The sequence below is a fragment of the Mustela nigripes genome, chromosome 17 (assembly GCF_022355385.1).
Source record: "Mustela nigripes isolate SB6536 chromosome 17, MUSNIG.SB6536, whole genome shotgun sequence".
NCBI lineage: Eukaryota > Metazoa > Chordata > Mammalia > Carnivora > Mustelidae > Mustela > Mustela nigripes.
This window is the reverse complement of record NC_081573.1, coordinates 53,044,984-53,065,653: the sequence shown is the minus strand read 5'-3', so window position 1 is coordinate 53,065,653 and position 20,670 is coordinate 53,044,984. Positions and strand designations below refer to the sequence as shown.

Sequence of the window (20,670 nt, the reverse complement as noted above, 5' to 3'; positions counted from 1 at the left end):
TTCTTTTTAAGATGTTATTTATTTATTTGAGAGAGAATTCAAGAGAGAGAGAGCGCACAACCATGGAAGAAAGGCAGAGGGAGAGGGAGAAGCCAGCTTTCTCCTGAGTAGGGACCCTAGGATCATGACCTGAGAATGATGTGAGCCAAAGGCAGACACCCAACCAACTGAGCCACCCAGGTGCCCCACTTAATATCTTTTTTGAAGGTTCTAGAGTCCTACCACATTGTGTAGTCAGTTCTCCAATCTTGAGCCATTAACGTCTTATGCAGACCAGTCAACCAGCAGTGTGCTTTGTTGTAATAGTGCAAACCATACCCCTGGTGTCTCCCCATCCTAACCCAAATGACCTATCAAGATATTTTCCTAAAGAAAATATCACCAAGAGGAACTCTGGTGTTAGTAGTTAAAACCATTTTCCCACCACCGAAGCAAGTTATTGTGTCAAACTCAGTTAATTTGGAAAGCTATCATGAACAACAAACATTACTCAACAAATAAGGAGCTGAGGTGGAGAATGTAATGGTTCTAGAAAACTCTTCATTTAGTTTTATCCTATAAACTTTTACTGAGTGCAAAAAAAAAAAAAAAAAAAAAAAAAAAAAGAGTAAAAGAGTAAAGTAGTGAAGTAATGGTCCAAGCTACAAGATGGAGGAACCTTGAAGACCCGACACTACCGTGAGAGGAGCTGGTCACAAAGACCGCATGTTATGTGATTCTGTTTATATGACATGTGCACAGCAGGCAGACCCACACACCCATAAAGGAGATTAGTGGCTGTCAGGAGCTATAGGAGGGAGGTTTGGGAGTGAATGCCAATGGGTGAAGGTTTTCCTTTCTGGATCATGAAAATGTTCTAAAATTGATCATGGTGAAGGTTGAACAGCTCTGTGAGTATACTAAAAATCACTGACTTGTATATTTTAAATCAATGGATTGTATGCTAGGTGAACTCTACCTTAATTTTTTATTGAAAGAAAGAAAAAGGAAAGTCAGGAGAGAAAAGCATATTATATGAGGCAAGTTCTACAAAATACATGAAGGAACTGATGTTTGAGATAAGTCGTTTAGGTGAACAGGGCAGGACTACAGAAAAAACGGCTCCTGGCAGAGGGAACAGCATTGGTACAGAGAGGCATCAAGGAAGGTCACCAGCAGTGAACTATGATAGAGAGAGCTGGCACTTTGAGCTGTTAGGGGGATGATGGACTCATGGAGATGTTTTTAAAAAAGAATTTACTATTTTGAACAGGTAAGACGTTCACATAGTACAAGACAGAAATTTTCAAAAATGTGGCCAATGAAACAAAAAGAGTCTTGCTCCTTCCTTTGTCTCCCAGTCTCTTTGCTCCCTCCACCCCTGACCCAGGCAATCACTACTGCCAGTCTCTTTTAAGTCCTTTGGGAGATATATTCCACAAATACAAATAAATGTTCATAGATATTGTTGCATAAATGGGGTCGAACCATCAGCAATGTCTCATATTTTTTTAAAATTAGCAAAAATCTTAGATATCCCTCTAAATTTCTATAGAAAGAAGCTGCTCATTCTTTTGTGCATTTGGAGAAAGTACCAATTTTGTTGACCACTTTCTAATCAATAGACATTTAGGTTATTTCCAATCCTTCCTTCTTTCAAAATTCTGTAATACATAACCTTTAACATACAGCATATTGCACATGTATGAATTTATCTGTAGGTAAAACTTCTAGAAGTTGAGCTCCTGCTTTTAAAATATCGTCAAAATCGATATGGTCCAATTGCCCACGATGGAGGTTGTAGCAATTTACACTCCCATCAGCAATGGGTGAGTCTGTTACCCCATACTTGGGGAATGTGTTTGAAAATATTGTCAGTGGCAAGTTCATACCAAGCATTGTATATAAAACTGAGAAGCTTGAACTTGATCCAGAGGTCATGACACCCACTGGAGGGTTTAGGAAGTGGGTGAGGATGGACAGGTTTGAAGTTTTAAGAACTTGTTTTCATGATGATGTCAGAACAGTTTTGTAGAAAATCTGTTTTCTCCAACAGGCATGACTAGTAATGTGATGAGTCAGAGAGGGAGACAGCCATTAGGATTTAAACCATGCTGGGCAGGATGTGATTATCATTTGGGCACAGCCACCACTCTAGACAATAGCACTGGAGATGAGTGCATCTTGGTTTTTTTGTTTTGTTTTGTTTTTGTTTTTTACCATCCCATCACTCTCCCTTTCCTTCCATTTTTCCTTTATCACATACTTCCCACATGCTAACGGCTTCTGGCAAAAAGAGCAATGAAAATCCCATAGCAAGGAATTCTTATCAGAAGCTAACAGCTGATCGAATGACAAGCAGACAGGTGAGACAGCAGCTATACGTTTTTCTCAAAGACTGTTTTGCAAACTAATTGGACTTGGAACAGGAATTGAACAAAGATCTGGGCAAAGCAAAAATGCAGACACATTCATCCTGAGGCTTTTGTTTCTTAAACAAGAGGCAGTACTATTATTTGATGACAAGAGAGAAGGAAAGATGGATGACAGATGGCTGTAAGGCAGCAGCATAAGAAGGACGTGAGTGCCAGCTCCATCCAGACACTCCAGCGGTGGCTCAAGGATGAGTGCAGTGGGCTTGGTGCTCTTGGGGCTTGCTCTGAGGTTTAGGGCTACAATCTCTAAGCCAGAGGAGGGCAGCTTTTGCTCGAAAAGTCAAGTGGCCTTCAGAGACTCTTGCTATGAATTTGTGCCTCTCGGTCGCACCTTCTATGGTGCCCAGAGCTGGTGTGAGGAGCAAGGGGGCCATTTGGTCTTTATTCACGATGAAGACACCCAGCAGTTTCTGCAGAAGCACATCTCCCAGGACAGGGAATGGTGGATTGGACTCACAGGGAACTTGGTTCAGAACAGAACCACAGAAGGTAGGTCCTGTGAAAGCTATATTTCATGGGAAGCTTGTGGCTGTGATTCTAACTATTGCTTCTTACACAGAACCTCATGGAACAAATTAATATATCCTAATTTTCATGAGGATACCCTCCTCTTTGACTGTTTTGTGGATCAAATGAAATAGCTCATGCACAGTACCTAGTGCAGAATCTGGCACTTTGCTGACACTCTGCAAACTTTCATTGTTTGAATGTTCCTGAAACTAAGATTAACTACGACTCCTCCAGTTCTTTCTGGAATAGTCCCAGGAATGATCCTTAGTCCTTCTCATCCATTATCACCTTCAATCTCTAAGATAACCAGTGAGATAACATTGTTGCTTCTATTTTACAGATGAGAAAACATCTCAGGAAATAATTAGGAAGCTATTTTCAAAGCACTTCCAGGGGACCCCTGGGTGGCACAGTCAGTAGAGCATCTGACTCTTGGTTTTGGCTCAGGTTGTGATTTTGGGGCTGTGATCTCAGAGTTGTGAGATCGAGCCCCACGTCAGGCTCTGTACTCAGCACAGAGTCTGCTTCAATTTCTCGCTCTCCCTCTGCTCCTCCTGCCACCCTCTCTCTCTCAAATAAATAAATCTTTTTTTTTTTTTTTTTTTTTTAAGAAAAAGGCACTCCTACATGCCTTTCCCCATTTCTTAAGCATTAAAGCAGGTTTAGAACTTGGCATCATTCCCTTCACATTAGACAGTTTCATCTTAATGGCTCTCTCAGAAACTCTTCCTTACTTTTTACTTTGTGAGGTGTCCCTCCTCCAACCCCAGTACAGTCGAGTCCTTCTCTCTGCACCTGTAGGGCCTTGTCCACAACCTGTGAGGTTACTTCTGGCATAACTGCAACTTTTTACGTGTCGCCTTCCTTCCCAGACAATGAGTTCTTCGAGGCAAGGAAACATATTCTGGCCATTTTGTTTTCCCAGTGCCTGTACATAGCAGAGGATGGACAAATGAACATTCATATTTAACCCTTGCACCCGCCCACGAGGTACACATTGCTACTTTTATCTTATGGATGAGGAACTTAAAGTCCAGGGGGAGGAAATGGTTTGCTCAAGATGATGCTGCCAGTGAAGGGCAGTGAGGACTCTGCCCGTGTCCCGGCACATCACATTGCCCTTTCAAAGCTACTGGGTTTTAGAAATGAGTCACTCGGTGTGGGCTTCTATATCAGAGTGGATGGAAAGGCTTAATTAGGGAACAGTTGGAGAAGCTTGTTTTAGGAAATTCATAGGCTCGGGATTTGAATTCTAAAATGCATCTTCAGGCAAGATCTATTGAATGGTTTCTTGACTTGTAGACGTAGCAGTTGTGGATCTCTGTATATTGAACATCCACTCATGTGCAGTTAGAATTGCGTCTGTTCGAAAATCACCAAGAGCTACCACATGGCTGTTACAGAGCATGAGGTAGCTCTGTGTGGGCTGACATGAAACCACTCCTAAGATTTAGTGTTATTTAAGAAGACAGGGTGCCGGGTACAATACGATGGCATTTGTGTAAATTGATTTAAGGCACTCATAGATGCTGATAGGTGGATATCAGTCAGTCTGGATCAATTCACAAGAAACACACCAGTAATGGGAGTACCTTGGAGGTTAGGAGAAGGGAGATGTTTTCATTTTATATCCTTTTTCACTTTTAAATTTTTTTAGAAAAAAATTTTAAAATTTTTAAAAAATTTTTTTAAAAATCCATTTGTATGGATTTTTAAAAATGAATAAATACATGTTTGAGTCTTCAGAGTAAATATTTTGTTTGTTTGTTTGTTTTTAAAGATTTTATTTATTTGTCAGAGAGAGAGAGGTAGGGGGAAAGAGCGCACACAAGCAGGGGGAGCGGCAGGCCGAAAGGGAAGCAGGCTCCCCACTGAGCAAGAAGCCCAATGTGGGGCTCGATCCCAGGACCCTGGGATAGTGACCTGAGCTGAAGGCAGACACTTAACCGACTGAGCCACCCAGGCATCCCCGAGTAAATGTTTTATATTTAGTGTTTTCTAGATTCCTAGTGTCCTTGAAATGCCTTTGTACTACACGCACATGCACAGGGCATTTCTTCCAGAGCACACCAAGGTGTTCCAGGGGCTGAAGAGTCTCAGAGTAAGGAAAACTGCTTCCATTTTAACTCAGCATGGCCCAGATATATTTGACAAGGGCCTCTGTCTCTCTACAGAACACCTTTGAACATACTTCTGTGCTCTTTTTTAGATTATGGTGAGACAGAGCTGGAAGCATCATATACTGAATCAAACCACTTTGTTTGCGCTTCCTGATGTGGCACCCTGGTTTGTAGGTTGAGTTCTTCTGCCTGGATGTTGGAAGGTAACAGCTAGCAAAGTCCCTTCATTGGCATGGGAAAGAGAGGTGTTCTGCCCGTCAGCCTTGACTGAGCACCTCGTGCTTCCCAGAGTTGAGCTGAGGCCAGCCCTGTCCATAAAAAAGGGTCAGAGAAACATTTCTAAGTCTTGGTGGTTGTGTTCCCATGCCCAGGGTCAGGGAGCTGGCTGGACACCTCAAATGTGAGCTACAGCCACTGGCGCGGAGGACAGGCCTCTCCTGCCCCAAACACCTGTGGTTACATCCAGAGAGACGCTTCCTTTGGGTGGGCGGCCTCAGACAACTGCACGCAGCCGTTCGCCTTCATCTGCGAGTTTGGTGAGCTGGTCTCTGTTGTGGGTCTCCCTCCTTCTGTCTCTCTGTGTTCTCTATGTGTCTCTGTCACCAACTCTGTCTCTGTCTCTTTGTGTCTCTGTCTCTGTCTCTGTCTCTGCTCTGTGTTTCCCTAAATTTCCACCCATCTCTGTCCGGGTGGTGCTCTGTGCCTGTCTCATATCATCTTTCCAGCTCACACCCTGCCTCTCCTTGTCCAGTTACCTGCCTACCTGCTTAACTGATTTCATTCCCGTCCCTTTTCCTCTCAGATACCTGCATCTAGGAGCAAATGCCCAGCCCTATTTACTCTCTTTTTCCACTCTTCCAATGAAGGAGATGTGGTCCCAGGAGGCTGTTCTCACTCACCCTTGATTCCTGTGACCCTGGCCGGCCTGGGTCTGAGTCCCGACCGTCCAGCATCCCAGACTCCTGAATTCTCCCACTATCCACTCTTGTGTCCTTTCTAGCTGCTGTCCATGGCTGAACCCCTTTGCACCCGGGGCCCCTTCCCTGGGGACTCCGTGTAAGAGCCGGCATGAGAGGCCTATAGTCCCACCCTGTGTGCTGCCTGCCATGTGGGCCCTGGTGTAGGGGCCTGGTCTTAGAGCCTCAGGGCCATGGCCTCCTGACTTTCAAGCCAGGCTTGACAGAAGCTTTCAGGCTTCCTGGCTCAGTCCCCTCCTCCAAGCCCCTCAGTGAAGAATCCTAGCTCCCAGGGCCCACTCTGGGTTTGGGTACTTACAGAGCCCCCTGCCTCACTTCCCCTATGTCTGGGTTTAAATAGGTGTCATGTAGGCCCCTAGCCTGGCTAATTCTGAAAACTTGCAGCTTCGGGGACATGTGGGTCATAAAATGTCCCCATTTATCACAGCCCTGCCAAAGCCTGCTCCCCTTCTGCACCCAACCTGAAACGAGTCTCAGAATCTGCCAGCCCCCAGGATCTGGGAGTCAAGCTCCGAGGTCATACCATGAACAGCTAACACGTATCCAGCGGGACCTCCAGGCACAGAGCTGTGCACTCTGTGTGCATTCACCAGAGGTACTCAGAAGTGCCTCTGCTCTTCTGTTGCAGGCCCATTCTAAAGCTAAGAACAGTGAGGCTCAGAGAGGATAAGCTCCTTGCCCAGGGCCACACATCTGGGAAGTGACAACCTGAGTCTGCCTATTGTCAGATAGACTGGCAAATGCAGGGTCGCTGGCTTTGGGGATGGAGGAGGGGTCACAATCCAACAAACGTGGATACCTCTAGAAGCTGGAAAAGGCTAGCGAGCACACCCTCCCCTAGAGGGTCCAGAAGGAACCACCCCTTGATACCAGCCTAGTAAGACCCACTTTGGACTTCTGATCTTCATAACTAGAGGATGATCAATCTGTACTGGCTTCAGTCATTAGTTTGGTGGGAATTTGCACAGCAGCCGGAGGAAACAAACACAGATTTTGGTCTCATCCCCTACCCTGTGACGTTCCCACCAGGCAGACAGGACTGAGTACGGATCCAGTTTCCTACTTTCTGGCTCTGCTGGTCTGAGCCAGATTGTTCTTTTCCAAAAAATGTTTACTGAACATGGACCACATGCCAGGACCTAGCCTGGAGTGGGGTCTCAACACAGTGACCCCCATGACCCTGATGTTCTTAGTGAGGAGGACAGTAGCCCAGTTTCTAGGACTGGTATAAAGACTCATTCATTCAGCAAATGCTTGTTTAGCATCTATCATATGCCAGGCGTTGCTTTCAGAAAAGGCTCAAGGAAGGTACCCAAAATAGGAGAATATAGGGCACCTGGGTGGCTCAGTCAGTTAAGCGGCTGTCTTCGGCTTGGGTCGTGATCCCAGGGTCCTGGAATCAAACCCCACATGAAGGTGGGGTCCCTACTCAGTAGGGAGCCTGCTTCTCCCTCTGCCTGCTGCTCCCCCCCTGCTTGTGCTTTCTTTCTCCCACTGCCCCATGTCAAATACATAAATAAAATCTTGAAAAAAATAGAATATAGTTGCCAGTGTATAGCCCTTACTCTGCAAGTATAAACTCATTTAATCCTCCTACAGGCCCTATGTGCTGTGGTGCCGACTCTCCCCCATGCTGAGGGGGCACAGAGAAGCGAAATAATTTGCAGAGGGTCACACAGCCAGTGCATGGGTGGTGCAGACCAGAGCCGTGTTCATGCCCACCACGTTCTATTTCTCACCCCTGTGGACCCAGCTCCTGCTGTGTCCCTTCATCACAGCCCTGACCCCGGACACCCTTCCACTTCCCATCAACCTGCCCAGGCATGACCGTGATCCCTCCTAAGGTGTCCCCTTTCCTTTGTCGCAGGTGCTGGCCAGAGTCTAGCCTGTGACGGCCTCAATGTCACCATGCACTGCGGCTCAGGGGAGGTCATCCAGATCCAGGACGCCTTCTACGGGCGCCACACCCCGCATTACTGCACCCAGGGTGCTACAGGCCCGTTGGAGGAGGAATGCAACTGGGCCAGCGTCAAGGACGAAGTGGCAGGTAGGACCCAAGGACAGCTCTGTCTATGGAGGAAGGGCAGTTCCTGGTGTCCCATCCTCAGCAAAAGGGTCTGGAAGGCTTGAACAAGCTTCATATCTGGGCCTCCAACATTAGGAAAATAGGCCAGTCTCTGCCCGTAGCACCATACAGGGAAGCAAGGAAGCCGTGGCTCACCTCCTCACGGGACAGCAAACCCACCTGGATGGGTGAAGGGGGCATTTTGCTCCCCACTCCACTTGCACGCAAGAAACATTACTTTTATAAATTTTTAAAACTTTCTAAGTACTCCAAACATATATCATATGTATTATATACAAATATTTCAGTGAACTCGCACAGATTCACTACTCTTCGTTGTTAAATCTTAACATTATGCCATATTTGCTTAACGTCCCCTCACTACAATAGTGAGTATGGCTTTAAATTTGCTCTTATCCACGTTGATACTTGTACCAGTTTATTCGTTTAGTCTGTTGTATAACTATACCATAATGTGTCTCTTTCTCTGTTGAGAGCTGAATGGGTTGTGTCTTAATCCTTGCTATTATGAATAATGCTGAAACACACATCCCTGGGGGTATCTCTTGTTCATATGAGAAGGGCTCTGCATGGCCTTGTTTTTCTAAATTAGATGAAATCTTCCTCTAAGCTACACTTGCCTGGTGATAAGGGCTCAGTTTCAGAGATGATGGGGGTTCCCTGCACCCTCCTGGGGGGTGGTGCAAAGTTCTCAGAAACTCTATACACAGACACAGGGGCCTGCCTACTCTCTGCTGTGGTTAGTAGTGTCGGACCTGCAAGGTGCTAGGAAGGCAGGTGGTCTGTTGCTTCTGGGCCAAGTAAGGACACAGCAGTCTAGGCCCAAGCTGAAAGCTCTGGGGCCTCAGGCTGGATCTCAACACACGGGCTTCTCAGCAGTTCGCCGAAGGGCTCTGCCCCTACCCAAAGGCCCTGTGAAGCTTCAGGGTAGAATGCCCTGTACTCCCAGAACTTGGCAAGTAGCCTCGTGCTTGGTTTGGGGAAGTCTGCAGTGTCTCCCTCTCCACGTCTGGTCCACATCATCCCTGGACCCTTAGAGCACATAGCGGGGGAAGGAAATGCTGAAATCTGCCACCTGGCCCCCACCCACTCTCCTTGTTGCTCTCACATTCCTAAGGCCGTGGCCCCTCTTGAGAGGGAAAGGCCTGGGCTGAACGGGCTGAAGGGTGTGCCTCCCTCATGGAGACCTCGAGGGGACTCAGTGAGCTATTTAAGCAAAGGCCCAGAAGCAAGTTCCCAAACCTTGCAGCCCTACCCCAAAGAGCACCTTGGAAAGGAGCCCTGCATCCTTCTGGGAAGGGTCAGAGGAACAGAGCTGGGCAGGATCCCAAGAGAATCTGTTCGTATCTAAGTGCCATGCTCACTCATTCATTGTCAGGTGGCCAATAAACATTCGTTGAGCCCAACATTGTGCCAGGCTCTTTCCTGCGCTCTGTGGATAAAGGGAGGAATCAGTCTGTTTTTCAAAGAGCTCGCAATCTAATGGGGAGACAGATATGGATACAAGCAATTACCTAACACTGTGCTCAATGCCACAAAGAAGGGAGAAAAGGTTTTATGTATTTACTCATGCAAAACTTATTTTGCATCTGCTATGTGCTGGGTACTGTTCTGTGCACTGGAGTAGAGATACAGCAGTGAACAAAAACAAAGCAAAACATTCCCTCTCTCTTGGAGACTGTAGTCTAGGGCTGTGGATGCACATAGTAAGGGCACGGAACTCTGACTAAGGAGTGTATCAAGCTAGGTCCCATTAGGAAAACAGAAACCATGCCAGGCCTTTCAGCAGAGGAAATTCAATGCAGGGAATATATTACCCAGCATGGAAGTGCTGAGAAATCAAACAGGGGATAATGATACCACCCCAAGATTAGCAGCAATGGATAGCCACTGATACTCCTATGGGCCAGAGGGATGGCTGGAGGGGATGGACTTACCAAAACTGGAAGTCAGGGCCCTCCAGCCACTGCTAGAATCATGGTGGAGGCTGAGGACCACGAGGTGGAGGCGAGGACCACGTGGGAGGACCTGTCCAGAGACAGCTGCGGTCAGAGAGAGGATGAAAAGACAGGATGAAAAGCATTATGCATGAAAAAAGAAAGAAAGAGAGAGAGAGGAAGGAAGGAAGGAAGGGAAGGGAAGGGAAAGGAAAAGAAAAGAAAAACACTGCCCTCTTATGTATTCCCATCTGGGATAGGCAGAGGTATGGCCCCCGAGATTTGCTACCCTAATCCCTGGAACTCTAGGTATGATGAGATATCATGGCAAAGGGACTTTGCAGATGCATTTATGATTCCTAATCTGGATTATTCACGTGGGCACAATCTAACCACATGATCCCTTAAAAGCCAAGAAGTTTCTCTGGCTTCTAGAGAGAAGAAGGGGCTGATGGAGAAATCAGAGTTCAAGTGTGAGACAGATCCTATAGTACATTGCTGACTGGGAGATAAGAGAGGGCCACACACTAGGACCAGGGAATGGCCTCTAGGAGCTAAGGGGGTTCCCAGCTGACACCCAGCACAGAAGTGGGAGCTCAGTCCTACAACCAGGTACTACCTGCCTGTCCTCTTCCTAGGCTTCTCTGTAGGCATGTAACTCATCTGCCTGGGCAGGAGGGAGAGGTGTTGGGATGACCTGAAGTTTCTGGCCTGGGCTCCCCATGCTTCTGCTTTTTGTGGGCACCTGGACAGGATTCCTGATCTTTCCCCTCTTTGCCAGTTCTCAAAACGTAAGTTCCCACGTTAGGCCATCTGACTGGATGCTACTGGACCGGTGGTTCTAAAAGTGGGGTGCCTGGGCCAGCAACATCAGCATCACCTGAGAGCTTATTAGAAAAGTAAATTCTTACACAGCCTCCCCCCTACCTTCTGACTCAGAAGCACTGGGTGTAGGATCTGGAAATCTGTGCCGACCAGAGCCCTCCAGGAGATGCTGGTGTATCGTAAGATTTGAGAACCCCTGTACTAGACCCCTGAGCTGCTTGAGGGCAAAAATCCTACCTCTCTCTCCACCTAGTACCTAGGTCACTGTCTGGTCTTCTGTGGATGCTTGCAGATATTTCTTGGGCGGATGGTGGGTGAATGAATGAATGAACGAGCGGGAGGTCATCCGTCTCTGTCTGAACCTGTCCCTTTTTGTCTTTGACACTGTGCTCCTGCTGGGATTTGGGCACTTCCCAGGCCAGTGCCAGGGGCTGCAAGTATGCCAGGTGGCAGCAGATGGGACCTACTTTGGAGACCTGTGCCCCACCCAGGGAAGCTACCTGTGGGTGCGGTACCAGTGCCAGGAAGGTGAGTCCTCAGCAAGAAACAAGGAATTCCCTTGTTTCTACACCAGGTCCAGCCCCACTTGGAGCAGAGGGAGGAGCCTCCCATGGGAGCCGATCTGTGTGCTAAGAGACTTCCTGACTCACACCTGATTCCCTGCAGCTGAACCCCCTGAAGTGGCCTAGTGTCATGGGGTAAAGAGTCTGAGGCTATTGTTGCAGAAATGAGCTGTCAAGCCAGAAATAAAAAATGTATAATTTTTAATTCCCAGGACCCTTCCAATGAAATATCATGGGTGACCCAATAAACACGTCAGACAAAACCAGTATTGCATGACTGAAAGAAGTTAAAAGAGGTCTCGCTACCACACCCCATGCCCACTCAACCACCACCCTGCCCATAGGCTGCATTTTAGAACACACAGGGACTTTTAAAAACTACAAATTTCGAAAGCCATAAAAATAGCCCATATTACTACACTTTATAAAAGTTTTATAAATCAAGAAAAAAGAATTCCTCCCTTCAATTCTACAGTCCTACTCTCCTTAAGGAAACCACCGTTAAATGTTTAGTTTAGAGTAAGTTCTTCTCTGCTTTTTAAACTGTTTTCATAGACGTGACTGTATGAATATATATACATAAAATGTAATCATGTTAAATATATTAGTTTATAGCTCAACATTTTTTTTTTTTTTACTTCATAATATATCCTGGATGTCCTTCCCAGCCACAACCTTATTCTTTTAATGGCTGTGCAGTATCCCATCATAGGACTGTGTCAGAATTCATTGGACTGGTCCCCTGCTGATGGACATTCAGGTTGCTTCTGATTTTTGCTGTTAAGTGTCACTCTGTAGCGCTCATTCTTGTGCATTTATCTTGACATGTGCCTGGTCATTTTTAGAGGCGAGATCCCTAGTAGAGGAAATGCTGGGTCCTAGGGTATATGCTTTTTAAATGTTAATCGAGATTGCAAATTACACTTCAAAACGGCTGCACTGATTTACATTCCCACTCAAAGTGTACATGAGTACCACTTTCCCCTACGCCATTGTCCAGGGAATTAGTCACAACAGCATCAACAGAAAGGAGAGAGCGTAAGTGATGGTGCAGGGAGCTCTGAAGGGAAGAAGTGACTCAGGGAATGCTGGGGTCCCCAAGGGCCATCCGAGAGAGCAGGGTCCGTGGGTGTAGGAGGGAGGACCGCAAAGAGATGAGGAGAGGACAGGTTTCACCAGCAACATCAGTTTGCTAGACACGCTTAGGTGGAGTAAGAGCAGGATGTCTTCATTCTATTTTCTGGGAAGAAGAGGCCATGGGGTTTGGCAGTGGTTTCCATTTGGTGGTTTTGCTAATGGACAAAGGGTGCCCTTTGGAGGTCCGCCAGTTGCAGTGTGACTGTCATTGGACCAATGTGTTGCTGCAGCTAGTAGGTATATTGGGTCTAGAGACCTTGGAACAGATTTCCTGCCCCAACTTTGATTTCATATATCCTGCCCCCTTGTGAACTAGTGAGTTCTGATCACAGTGTTTCTGATTTGTAAAAGGAGACTTTATCCAGCATTCCCCCATCCCGTGCCCCCCACCACAGTGCCCAGGAGGGCCTAGCAACAGTCCAAGTTTCCTCAGACAGCTGTGAATCAGGACAGCGACAACTTCCTGAGCAGCTCAGGAAAGTTCTTTTCGCTTACATTCAGCTCCTTCTATCTCTTCCTTCCTCGTTAGTGCTTGGAAACTGAAAGATTATGCTGCACAATTAGCCCAGGCCTGTATGAAACCCTGGCAAACTCTACCTCACTCCCCATCCTCCAAGCTAACTTTGAAAGCTCAGTTTTATAAAATTTAATGTGCACTAAATGGCTTACAATGAATCATCAGCCACCTTAGCCCAGTCAATTTTCCTAAAGGTGCTTGGCCTTTTGTCTTTTTAAACATGATAAAATACATTTAGACAATCAATAGAATCCTGGTTAAATAAATTAGGGTACATTGTGCAGCCATTACAAAGAACAAGGCAGCTCTAACTGAATTCATTCAAAACAATCTCCAAGATATACTAAGTGAAAAAAAAAAAAAAAGGAGGGTGTCAAATAGTGAATATACATCATGGACCATTTGTATAAATAGGAAAGCATGGATGTGCTTGTGGGGAATGTGTAGATATCCCGAAAGTGACCCTGGATACTGGTAACAGTGATTGCCTCTGTGTGTGGGGGGGGATATGCTGAAGAATGGAAGGCAGGGTTTCTTTACACATTGAACCCTTTACACATTTCAAATTTTGTAACTTGGTCACCTATTACCTATGAATTCAAAACAAAATTCAAAAGAACTTTAAAAAGTAAAAATAAAATTAAGAAACTTTTGAAAGCCCCACCTAATGATGAAGGACAAGTGGATATGAGAGAGTAGGTTTTAAATAGAAGCATGCAATTTTGATTTCTGATGGCACACAGCATTTCCCTTTTTGATCTGCAGGCCTCCAGCTGATGGTGTCCAAAGAGAGTTTCATCTTTGACAATGTCACCATCTCCCTGACATGGCTCCTCTCTCCCTTCATTGGAAACCTGTCATGTATAATCAGTACAGGAGATGGCCACACTTTCGATCCCTACTACCCCCTCAGGTAAGAGGACTCTGAGACTTAAGTAGGGCTGTATCAGTCAGTTTCTGCTACATAACAAAACATCCCAAACTTAGTAGCTTACAGTATTATTTCTCTGGCTTCTTTGGATAAGCTAAGTGGCTTTGCTTATCTGAGCCAGTTCACCCTGGGGGTGGATGTCCTCAGAATTCCTCACTTGCATGTCTGGTGATTAGCTGAATGTTGGTTATGGGTGTGTGTTTCTCATCACACAACAGGCTAGCTTAGCCTCACTGGCATGGTGTCTGAAGGTTTCTAGCAGTAAGTAAGAACAAGGCCTCATGTGCAAGCATCTTTCAAATCTCTACTTGTGTCATGTTTTTTAATGTCTCATTGGCCAAAGCAAGTTCCATGGCCAAGCCCAGGTTCAACAGATGGAGAAACAGACTCCACCTGTTGATGGAAGGAATGGCACAGCCACAACACCAAGGGGCATACATTCAAGAAGGGGAGGAAGTGGCACTCACAGGTTTTCTCATGATGGAGGCCACATGCACAGTCACGAAGAGCTGGGTCCTTTTGGCTTGGTTCTGGGTAGATTCTCTCCCAAGTGACCATCCAAAGAGTCGGTAATGAGGTGAAGAAGCTCACCTGGGTGTGGGAATGTTTTCTGTTGGCAAGAATGATAAAAAAATAGTAGCAACATTAAAAACAGTCCAGCCAAGCAACTTTCACATATAATCTCACATATAATCTCATTTCACCCTCACTGCAACCCTATCCAATAGAATAGCCACCTGCCACATGCACTATTGAATAGTTGAAATGTGGCAGGTCCTAAGATACACTGTAACTGTTTAATACATGCAGGATTTTGGAGATTTAGTTCCCTCCATCTAAATTCCCATAAAAAATGTAAAATATCTCACTAATTTTTACGTTGGTTGCAGGTTGGAACGAAAGTATTTTAGATATATTGGGTTAAAGAAAATAAATTATTAAACTTAATTTTACCGATTCTTACTTTTTCAATGTGGCTATCAGAACAATACACACCTACACAGTAACACGGCTCACACTGTTTTTCTATTGGATAGCGCTGAGCTAGGTAATCATTAACTTGTTTTTACAGACAAAACCACTAAGGCTCAGAGGGGTAAAGCAGCACTGCCCAAGCCATGCAGCTAGTGAGTGGCAGCATAGTGGTGCAAGACAGGACTGTCGGGCATCAAAGCTGAGGCCCTGAAGCCCCCCCCCAAGATGGATTACACAGCATGGGGGCACCAGGGCCTGAAGGGACTGTGCTCTGAATCCTCTAGGGGAGCAGAGCCTCCCCAGCCTGATAAGAGGCTGAATCGAGTTCATAACATTTCCAAGTCTTACCTGGGCCTGGGGTAAGCTCTTTTCTGCTCTGCTGGGTGCCTGAGAATGTTCCAGAATTTTCAGATGCTCATTGGGTTTGGCGGCTCCTTCCAGGAGTCCTGAGTTCAACATGAATCCCCAGGGAAATCCTGAAGGCCCTAACTCCACAACGTCTGCAGCTCTACCTTGTGGGAGCTAGAGGTTCTGAATCCATCCCTGTGCACGCTCTGCTTGCAGGAAGCCCTGGGTGGGGCGGGTCCAAGAGGGGCCAGCTCTATCCGTGGCCCAAATCTGTCCCACTGAGTGCCAGTTTCAAACTCAACAGTCCTCAGTGGCCTCAGACATCCTTCTGTGCCATCAAAATAAAATGCCTTCTCCGGAAGGTTCTAATGCCAGCAAGACAATCCCTGGTCTTAGGTTTCTATTTCCTTCCCTGTTGCATTTACATTGATGACTGCCTTGATTGTTTCCTGGAGTGAAATGAGAAATTACATGTGAAGATACTCTGGGGAAGAAAATGTTTAAGTGACATAAATGCCCATGGCCTTGTTCTGCAGGTTTCTTCCTGCTTGCTACCATTTCATTGGTAAAACAACAAATGCTCAGCTACACAATCTTCCAGCCCCCAAATTTTAAACAACTTGCATTTGGCATTAGTCAAAATTGACTGTCAGTAGCTCTCTAAGACGTTTAGTTAAACAAGGACATCCCAGTAATGAGCAAACAGTAGCGAAAAACTGGAGAAAATGGGACAAAATGCTAGTATTTGTCAACTCTGGATGGTGAGGCGAAGGGTGTTTTTATCCTGTTCTCTGGATTCTCTGTGGTTTTTTGATAATTGAAGAGAAACAGTAATCAGTTTTACATTTGCAGTCCCTCTCGGCATTAGCTTGAAGCCAAAGTCACTGAAATTTTCTTTCCGAAAGAAATAGGTGGTGACAGCATCTGCCATCACTCCTCTCAAATAATCCAATTTCATCTATTTTAAAAACTTGTTGGACTTTGAAACTACCTGGCCACCACCTTCTATAATTTTTGTTAAATTTGGGAGATGTATTTCTGATGCTTTTTTAGCACGAGCAGCCTCAGCTAGAATTTTAGGAATGGCATGAAGTGTAAGTACACAGAAGTCACATAACTTGTGTGACCATCACTGTGGTTTTCTCTCATGTGTTTGTACAGAACCCTGCTTCTGCTTAACTCCTTGTTAAGCTAAAACCTAAATCAGACGAGCTCTGTTGTAGACAGCATGAACTGACTGGGGAGAATCCAATCTCAAATAGAAACAGTGTAATAAAAGTCTAAGAATTTCTCTTTTAGAAGCTCCTTTTCACCTTGCATTTCCCATGTCTTGTGTTCATTTGAACCTAAGGCTGTTTTGCTTTACTGTTTGTTGTGGAAAACTTTGTTTCTGAAATTTATTATGCACCTTATGGAACAATTTGTGAAGGTGAAAGTTGTCCTTGTCCAGTGTTGGGTAACTTAGCGCCACCTACTGACATATTCGGAGATTGTCGTCATTTTGGGGTCTATTTAGAGCTGCCTCTGCGCACAGTTGAGTCTGCAGGGGAGACTTCCCGGAAATCGGTAATTCTCAAGACAACATGAAACGTAGAGTGACCTAGATGTACACAGAATGTTGGGAGGCTCAGAGGAATTATGTGGAGGGTGAAGTGATGGTCACAAAGGACTGAAGTCTTTCGGGGGAACCAGGCAGGACCAGAGGAGGTACAGCAAGGGAGGTCATGGATGTGAAGGGGTTGAGGTCTCCTCACGGAACTTAGAGCCCCGTAGTACAACAGGATTTCAGAGGTGTGTGGGAAAAAATGAAAGACAATGCTGGAAAACTCAAAAGGGGTATGCTGATGAACAGCCTTGCTGCCAGCCAGTTTAGAGAAATTGTTTTTGGAGAATATGTAGGTTGGGTACCAGGAAACTGATTTGTGGCACAGGTTTCCTGGGGGGCACCTGGATGGAGAAGGGGCAGAAGTTGGACTGGGATACACTAGCAACACAGGCCCCTCTAAAACCCATAGAGAACTCTAGAGCTAGGACCTGACTTGATTGAGGCAAGAGAGTGGAACCTTTGTATTCTGGCCCTGGGCAGCCATTGAAGGCAAGATGGCATTTTGTGGGAGCCAGCTCCCTAAAGGGAGCTAAGGGGAATTCCTGGAGATGGATTCAGATGTGAGCCCTCCAGCACTAACAGGCCAAAGTGCTGGGGGGATGCAGACCTCGGTCTCGGAGGACAGGCTCTCGGTGACGTGCATCCACTACAGAGGATATATAAGAATCTTTAGGCATTCAGGTACATGATCTGTGATTGTTAATATTATTGCAAATATTGCTAATATCACTTGGTAATTTAAGGACTAAATGGGACTAAAAAGAAGAAAAGAACCGGCACAGAGTTGATTCTCAGAAATGAACAACTGTGGCCATTATATTCACATTACATAGAAGTAGACACTACCTTTATTTCTAAGAGGCTAAGTGGCATAAATGTCATCCTATTATTAAAAAAAAAATACAATATTTGAGTCCATTACATGCCAGGTACTTACTCAGCCATGGTCTCATGTAAACCCTAGAATGACCCAGCCGGGAATGGCTCTCGCCTTCTTATATGGACAAGGGCACTGAGACATTAGGTTATGCAGGTGGCCAATGGAGCTCTGGAGACCTCACTTCCAGCTTCTGACCCTCTCCACTCCACCACACTGCCTGATCTGTCCACGAAGCTGGCTAGCAACTTGTGAGTGACATGAACAAAATGACACAGACCTTGGTATTCATAACAATTAGACATTATGAGCAAAGATAAAAAATACGAGCTATCTTCTCCATTTTCTAAAAGCCACATCCCGGGGCACCTGGGTGGCTCAGTGGGTTAAGCCGCTGCCTTCGGCTCAGGTCATGATCTCGGGGTCCTGGGATCAAGCCCCGCATCGGGCTCTCTGCTCAACAGGGAGCCTGCTTCCCTTCCTCTCTCTCTGCCTGCCTCTCTGCTTACTTGTGATCTCTGTCTGTCAAATAAATAAATAAAATCTTAAAAAAAAATAAAATAAAAGCCACATCCCATTAATGTCAACTACTAAGCAGCATGTACAAATCAGTGAGTGGCAGTATCTTAAAGTAATTTTTAAACTTTTTATTGAAGCATAGATACATGCAAAAAAAATGCACACAAAGACACAGCTCAGTTAATTTTTACACAGTGAACACACCCATGTCACTAGCACTCAGATCAAGGAACAAAACAAGACCTGCCTCCCAGGAATCCTCCTCAGGCCCCTAGTAGTACTGATTCCTACCACTATCAATCAATGCGACCCGTTGAAGCTTCTATAAATGGAATCATAAAGTGTATTCTTTTTTGTGTCTGACATCTGTTCAACAATACCTTTTTGAGATTTGTCCATACTGTTGTGCGTAACCATTATTATTTTTTCTCATTCTTATATAGCATTCCATTGTATGGACAGTCTTCAGTTTACTTATCCATTCTAGTGATGGCAGTCCTTTTGGGTGATTTCCCATTTGGCAATTACAAATTGCGCAGTTGTGAACATTTGAGCACGTGTCTTCTGGTGCATACATGTACATGTTTCTGTTGGGTTTGTACACAGGAGTGGAATTGCTGGCTCATAGCGTCGTAACAGAAATGTTTAGTTGTTGCCTCTGTTGCTTTGTACTCTGAGCATATCTTCTCTTTGTTGGCAGCAGTTTCTAAAACCACTTTGTTGTCTTTTCCCTTGGGTGAGCTCACTGGGAGACAAATTAGGAAAAATCCGTTTCTCTGCCTTTTAGTCCTGGGCAATTTCAGTTGGCAGCAGAGTTCAGAAAATGGAACGAGTTGCTTCTTCCAGGCAGATCCCTGAAAAACAGGCCAGATTTTGCTATTCAAAACCATCCTTCACATTTCTCTAAAGAGTCAGTGTTTTCTTGTTCTGAAATCTACATTGTCTGATATTAATAAAGCATTCTCCATCATTTTTTCATTAGTGTTTGCTGGTGTAGCTTCTATACTTGTACTTTTAACGTATCTTTATCATTGTATTTAAAGTGGGCTTCTTGTAGACAGTCTTTGGTTGTGTCTTGGTTTTTTAAAATCCCATTTGGCACAATAATTGCTGTGTTTAGACTATTTATATGTAATTATTGATATAGTTAGGTTTAGGTCTACTATATTTTGTTACTTGTTTTCTCTTCACCCTTGTTTATTTTTCCCTCTGTTCCTCTCCTTTCTTATCTTCTTTTGGAGTATTTGCATATTTTTAGTATTCCATTTTAACATATATATTATTTGGTTCTCTTTATTACCTTTCTAGTAATTGCTTCAGGGATTACTATATATATATATACATCTAATCTTTCATTGTCCAAATGGAGTTAGTATTGACTTCAGTAAAATGTTGAAGCCTTACTGGCATATGGGTCCCATTGCTCACCCTCCTTTATAATTGTCCTATGTAGGACACTTATATACATCGAAAACCCTTTCAACAGTCATACACATTTAAAGAACTTAAGGGAGAAAAGTAGCCTATTCATTTACCAAGGTAATTAACCATTACTTGTACTCTCCCTTCATTCCTGAAATTCCAAGTTCCCCTCTGATATTTCCATTAGCTGCAAAAACTCCCTTAACCATTTCTTTTATAGTAGATTTTCTGACAACAAATCCTCTTAGAGGATTTCTTTATTCCTGAGAATGCCTTTATTTTGCTTCACTCCCTGGAGGACTTTTCTGCTGGATATAGAATTAAGTGTTGAAAGTTCTTTTGTTTCAACACTTAAAGATGTTGCCACAGTCTTCTGACCACCATGGGTTTCTGAGGGGAAATCTACTTTCATTCACATGTCTACATGTAATGTGCCATTTTTTCCAGCAGTTTGGTTTTTTGATTTATCTCATTAATCTTTGATTTTTGGCAGTTTGATAACTATATGTGTGGGGATGGTTTTCTTTAACTTTTTTTCCTTTGGTGGGGTCTGAATCTTTAAATGTAGGGTTTTCCCAAATTGAGGAGGTTTTCACCATTATTTCACTTTTTTTCCTTTGGGGGGGTCTTGAATCTTTAAATGTAGGGTTTTCCCAAATTGAGGAGGTTTTCACCATTATTTCCTCAGTATATTTTTCTACACCAATCTTTCTCTTCTCGTTGGTACTCCAATGACACAAATATTTTATCTTTTCATACTGTCACATGGATTGGTGATGCTCTGCTCATTTTAAACAATTCAATATTTTATTAATATTTAAATGTATTTAACACCTGTTCTTCAACTTGGATACTTTCTCTTGCTCTATGTTCAAGTTCACCAACTTTCCTCTGTTGTCACTATTC

General features: G+C 44.7%; 1 protein-coding gene across 2 annotated transcripts in view; it reads left to right on the top strand.

The window, feature by feature from the left end:
• LOC132006030 (polycystin-1-like protein 2) overlaps positions 1 to 20,670 on the top strand; it is a 162,106-nt gene that overhangs the window by 67,978 nt on the left and 73,458 nt on the right. The window contains exons 3-6 of one of the 2 annotated variants that reach the window (XM_059383644.1): positions 5,416 to 5,580; positions 7,889 to 8,068; positions 11,287 to 11,397; positions 13,852 to 13,999. In XM_059383644.1, the coding sequence (XP_059239627.1) occupies positions 5,416 to 5,580; positions 7,889 to 8,068; positions 11,287 to 11,397; positions 13,852 to 13,999 (604 nt within the window). Of the gene's footprint in view, positions 1 to 5,415; positions 5,581 to 7,888; positions 8,069 to 11,286; positions 11,398 to 13,851; positions 14,000 to 20,670 lie in introns of those variants that run through there. The other variant, XR_009400961.1, reaches the window with a different exon arrangement.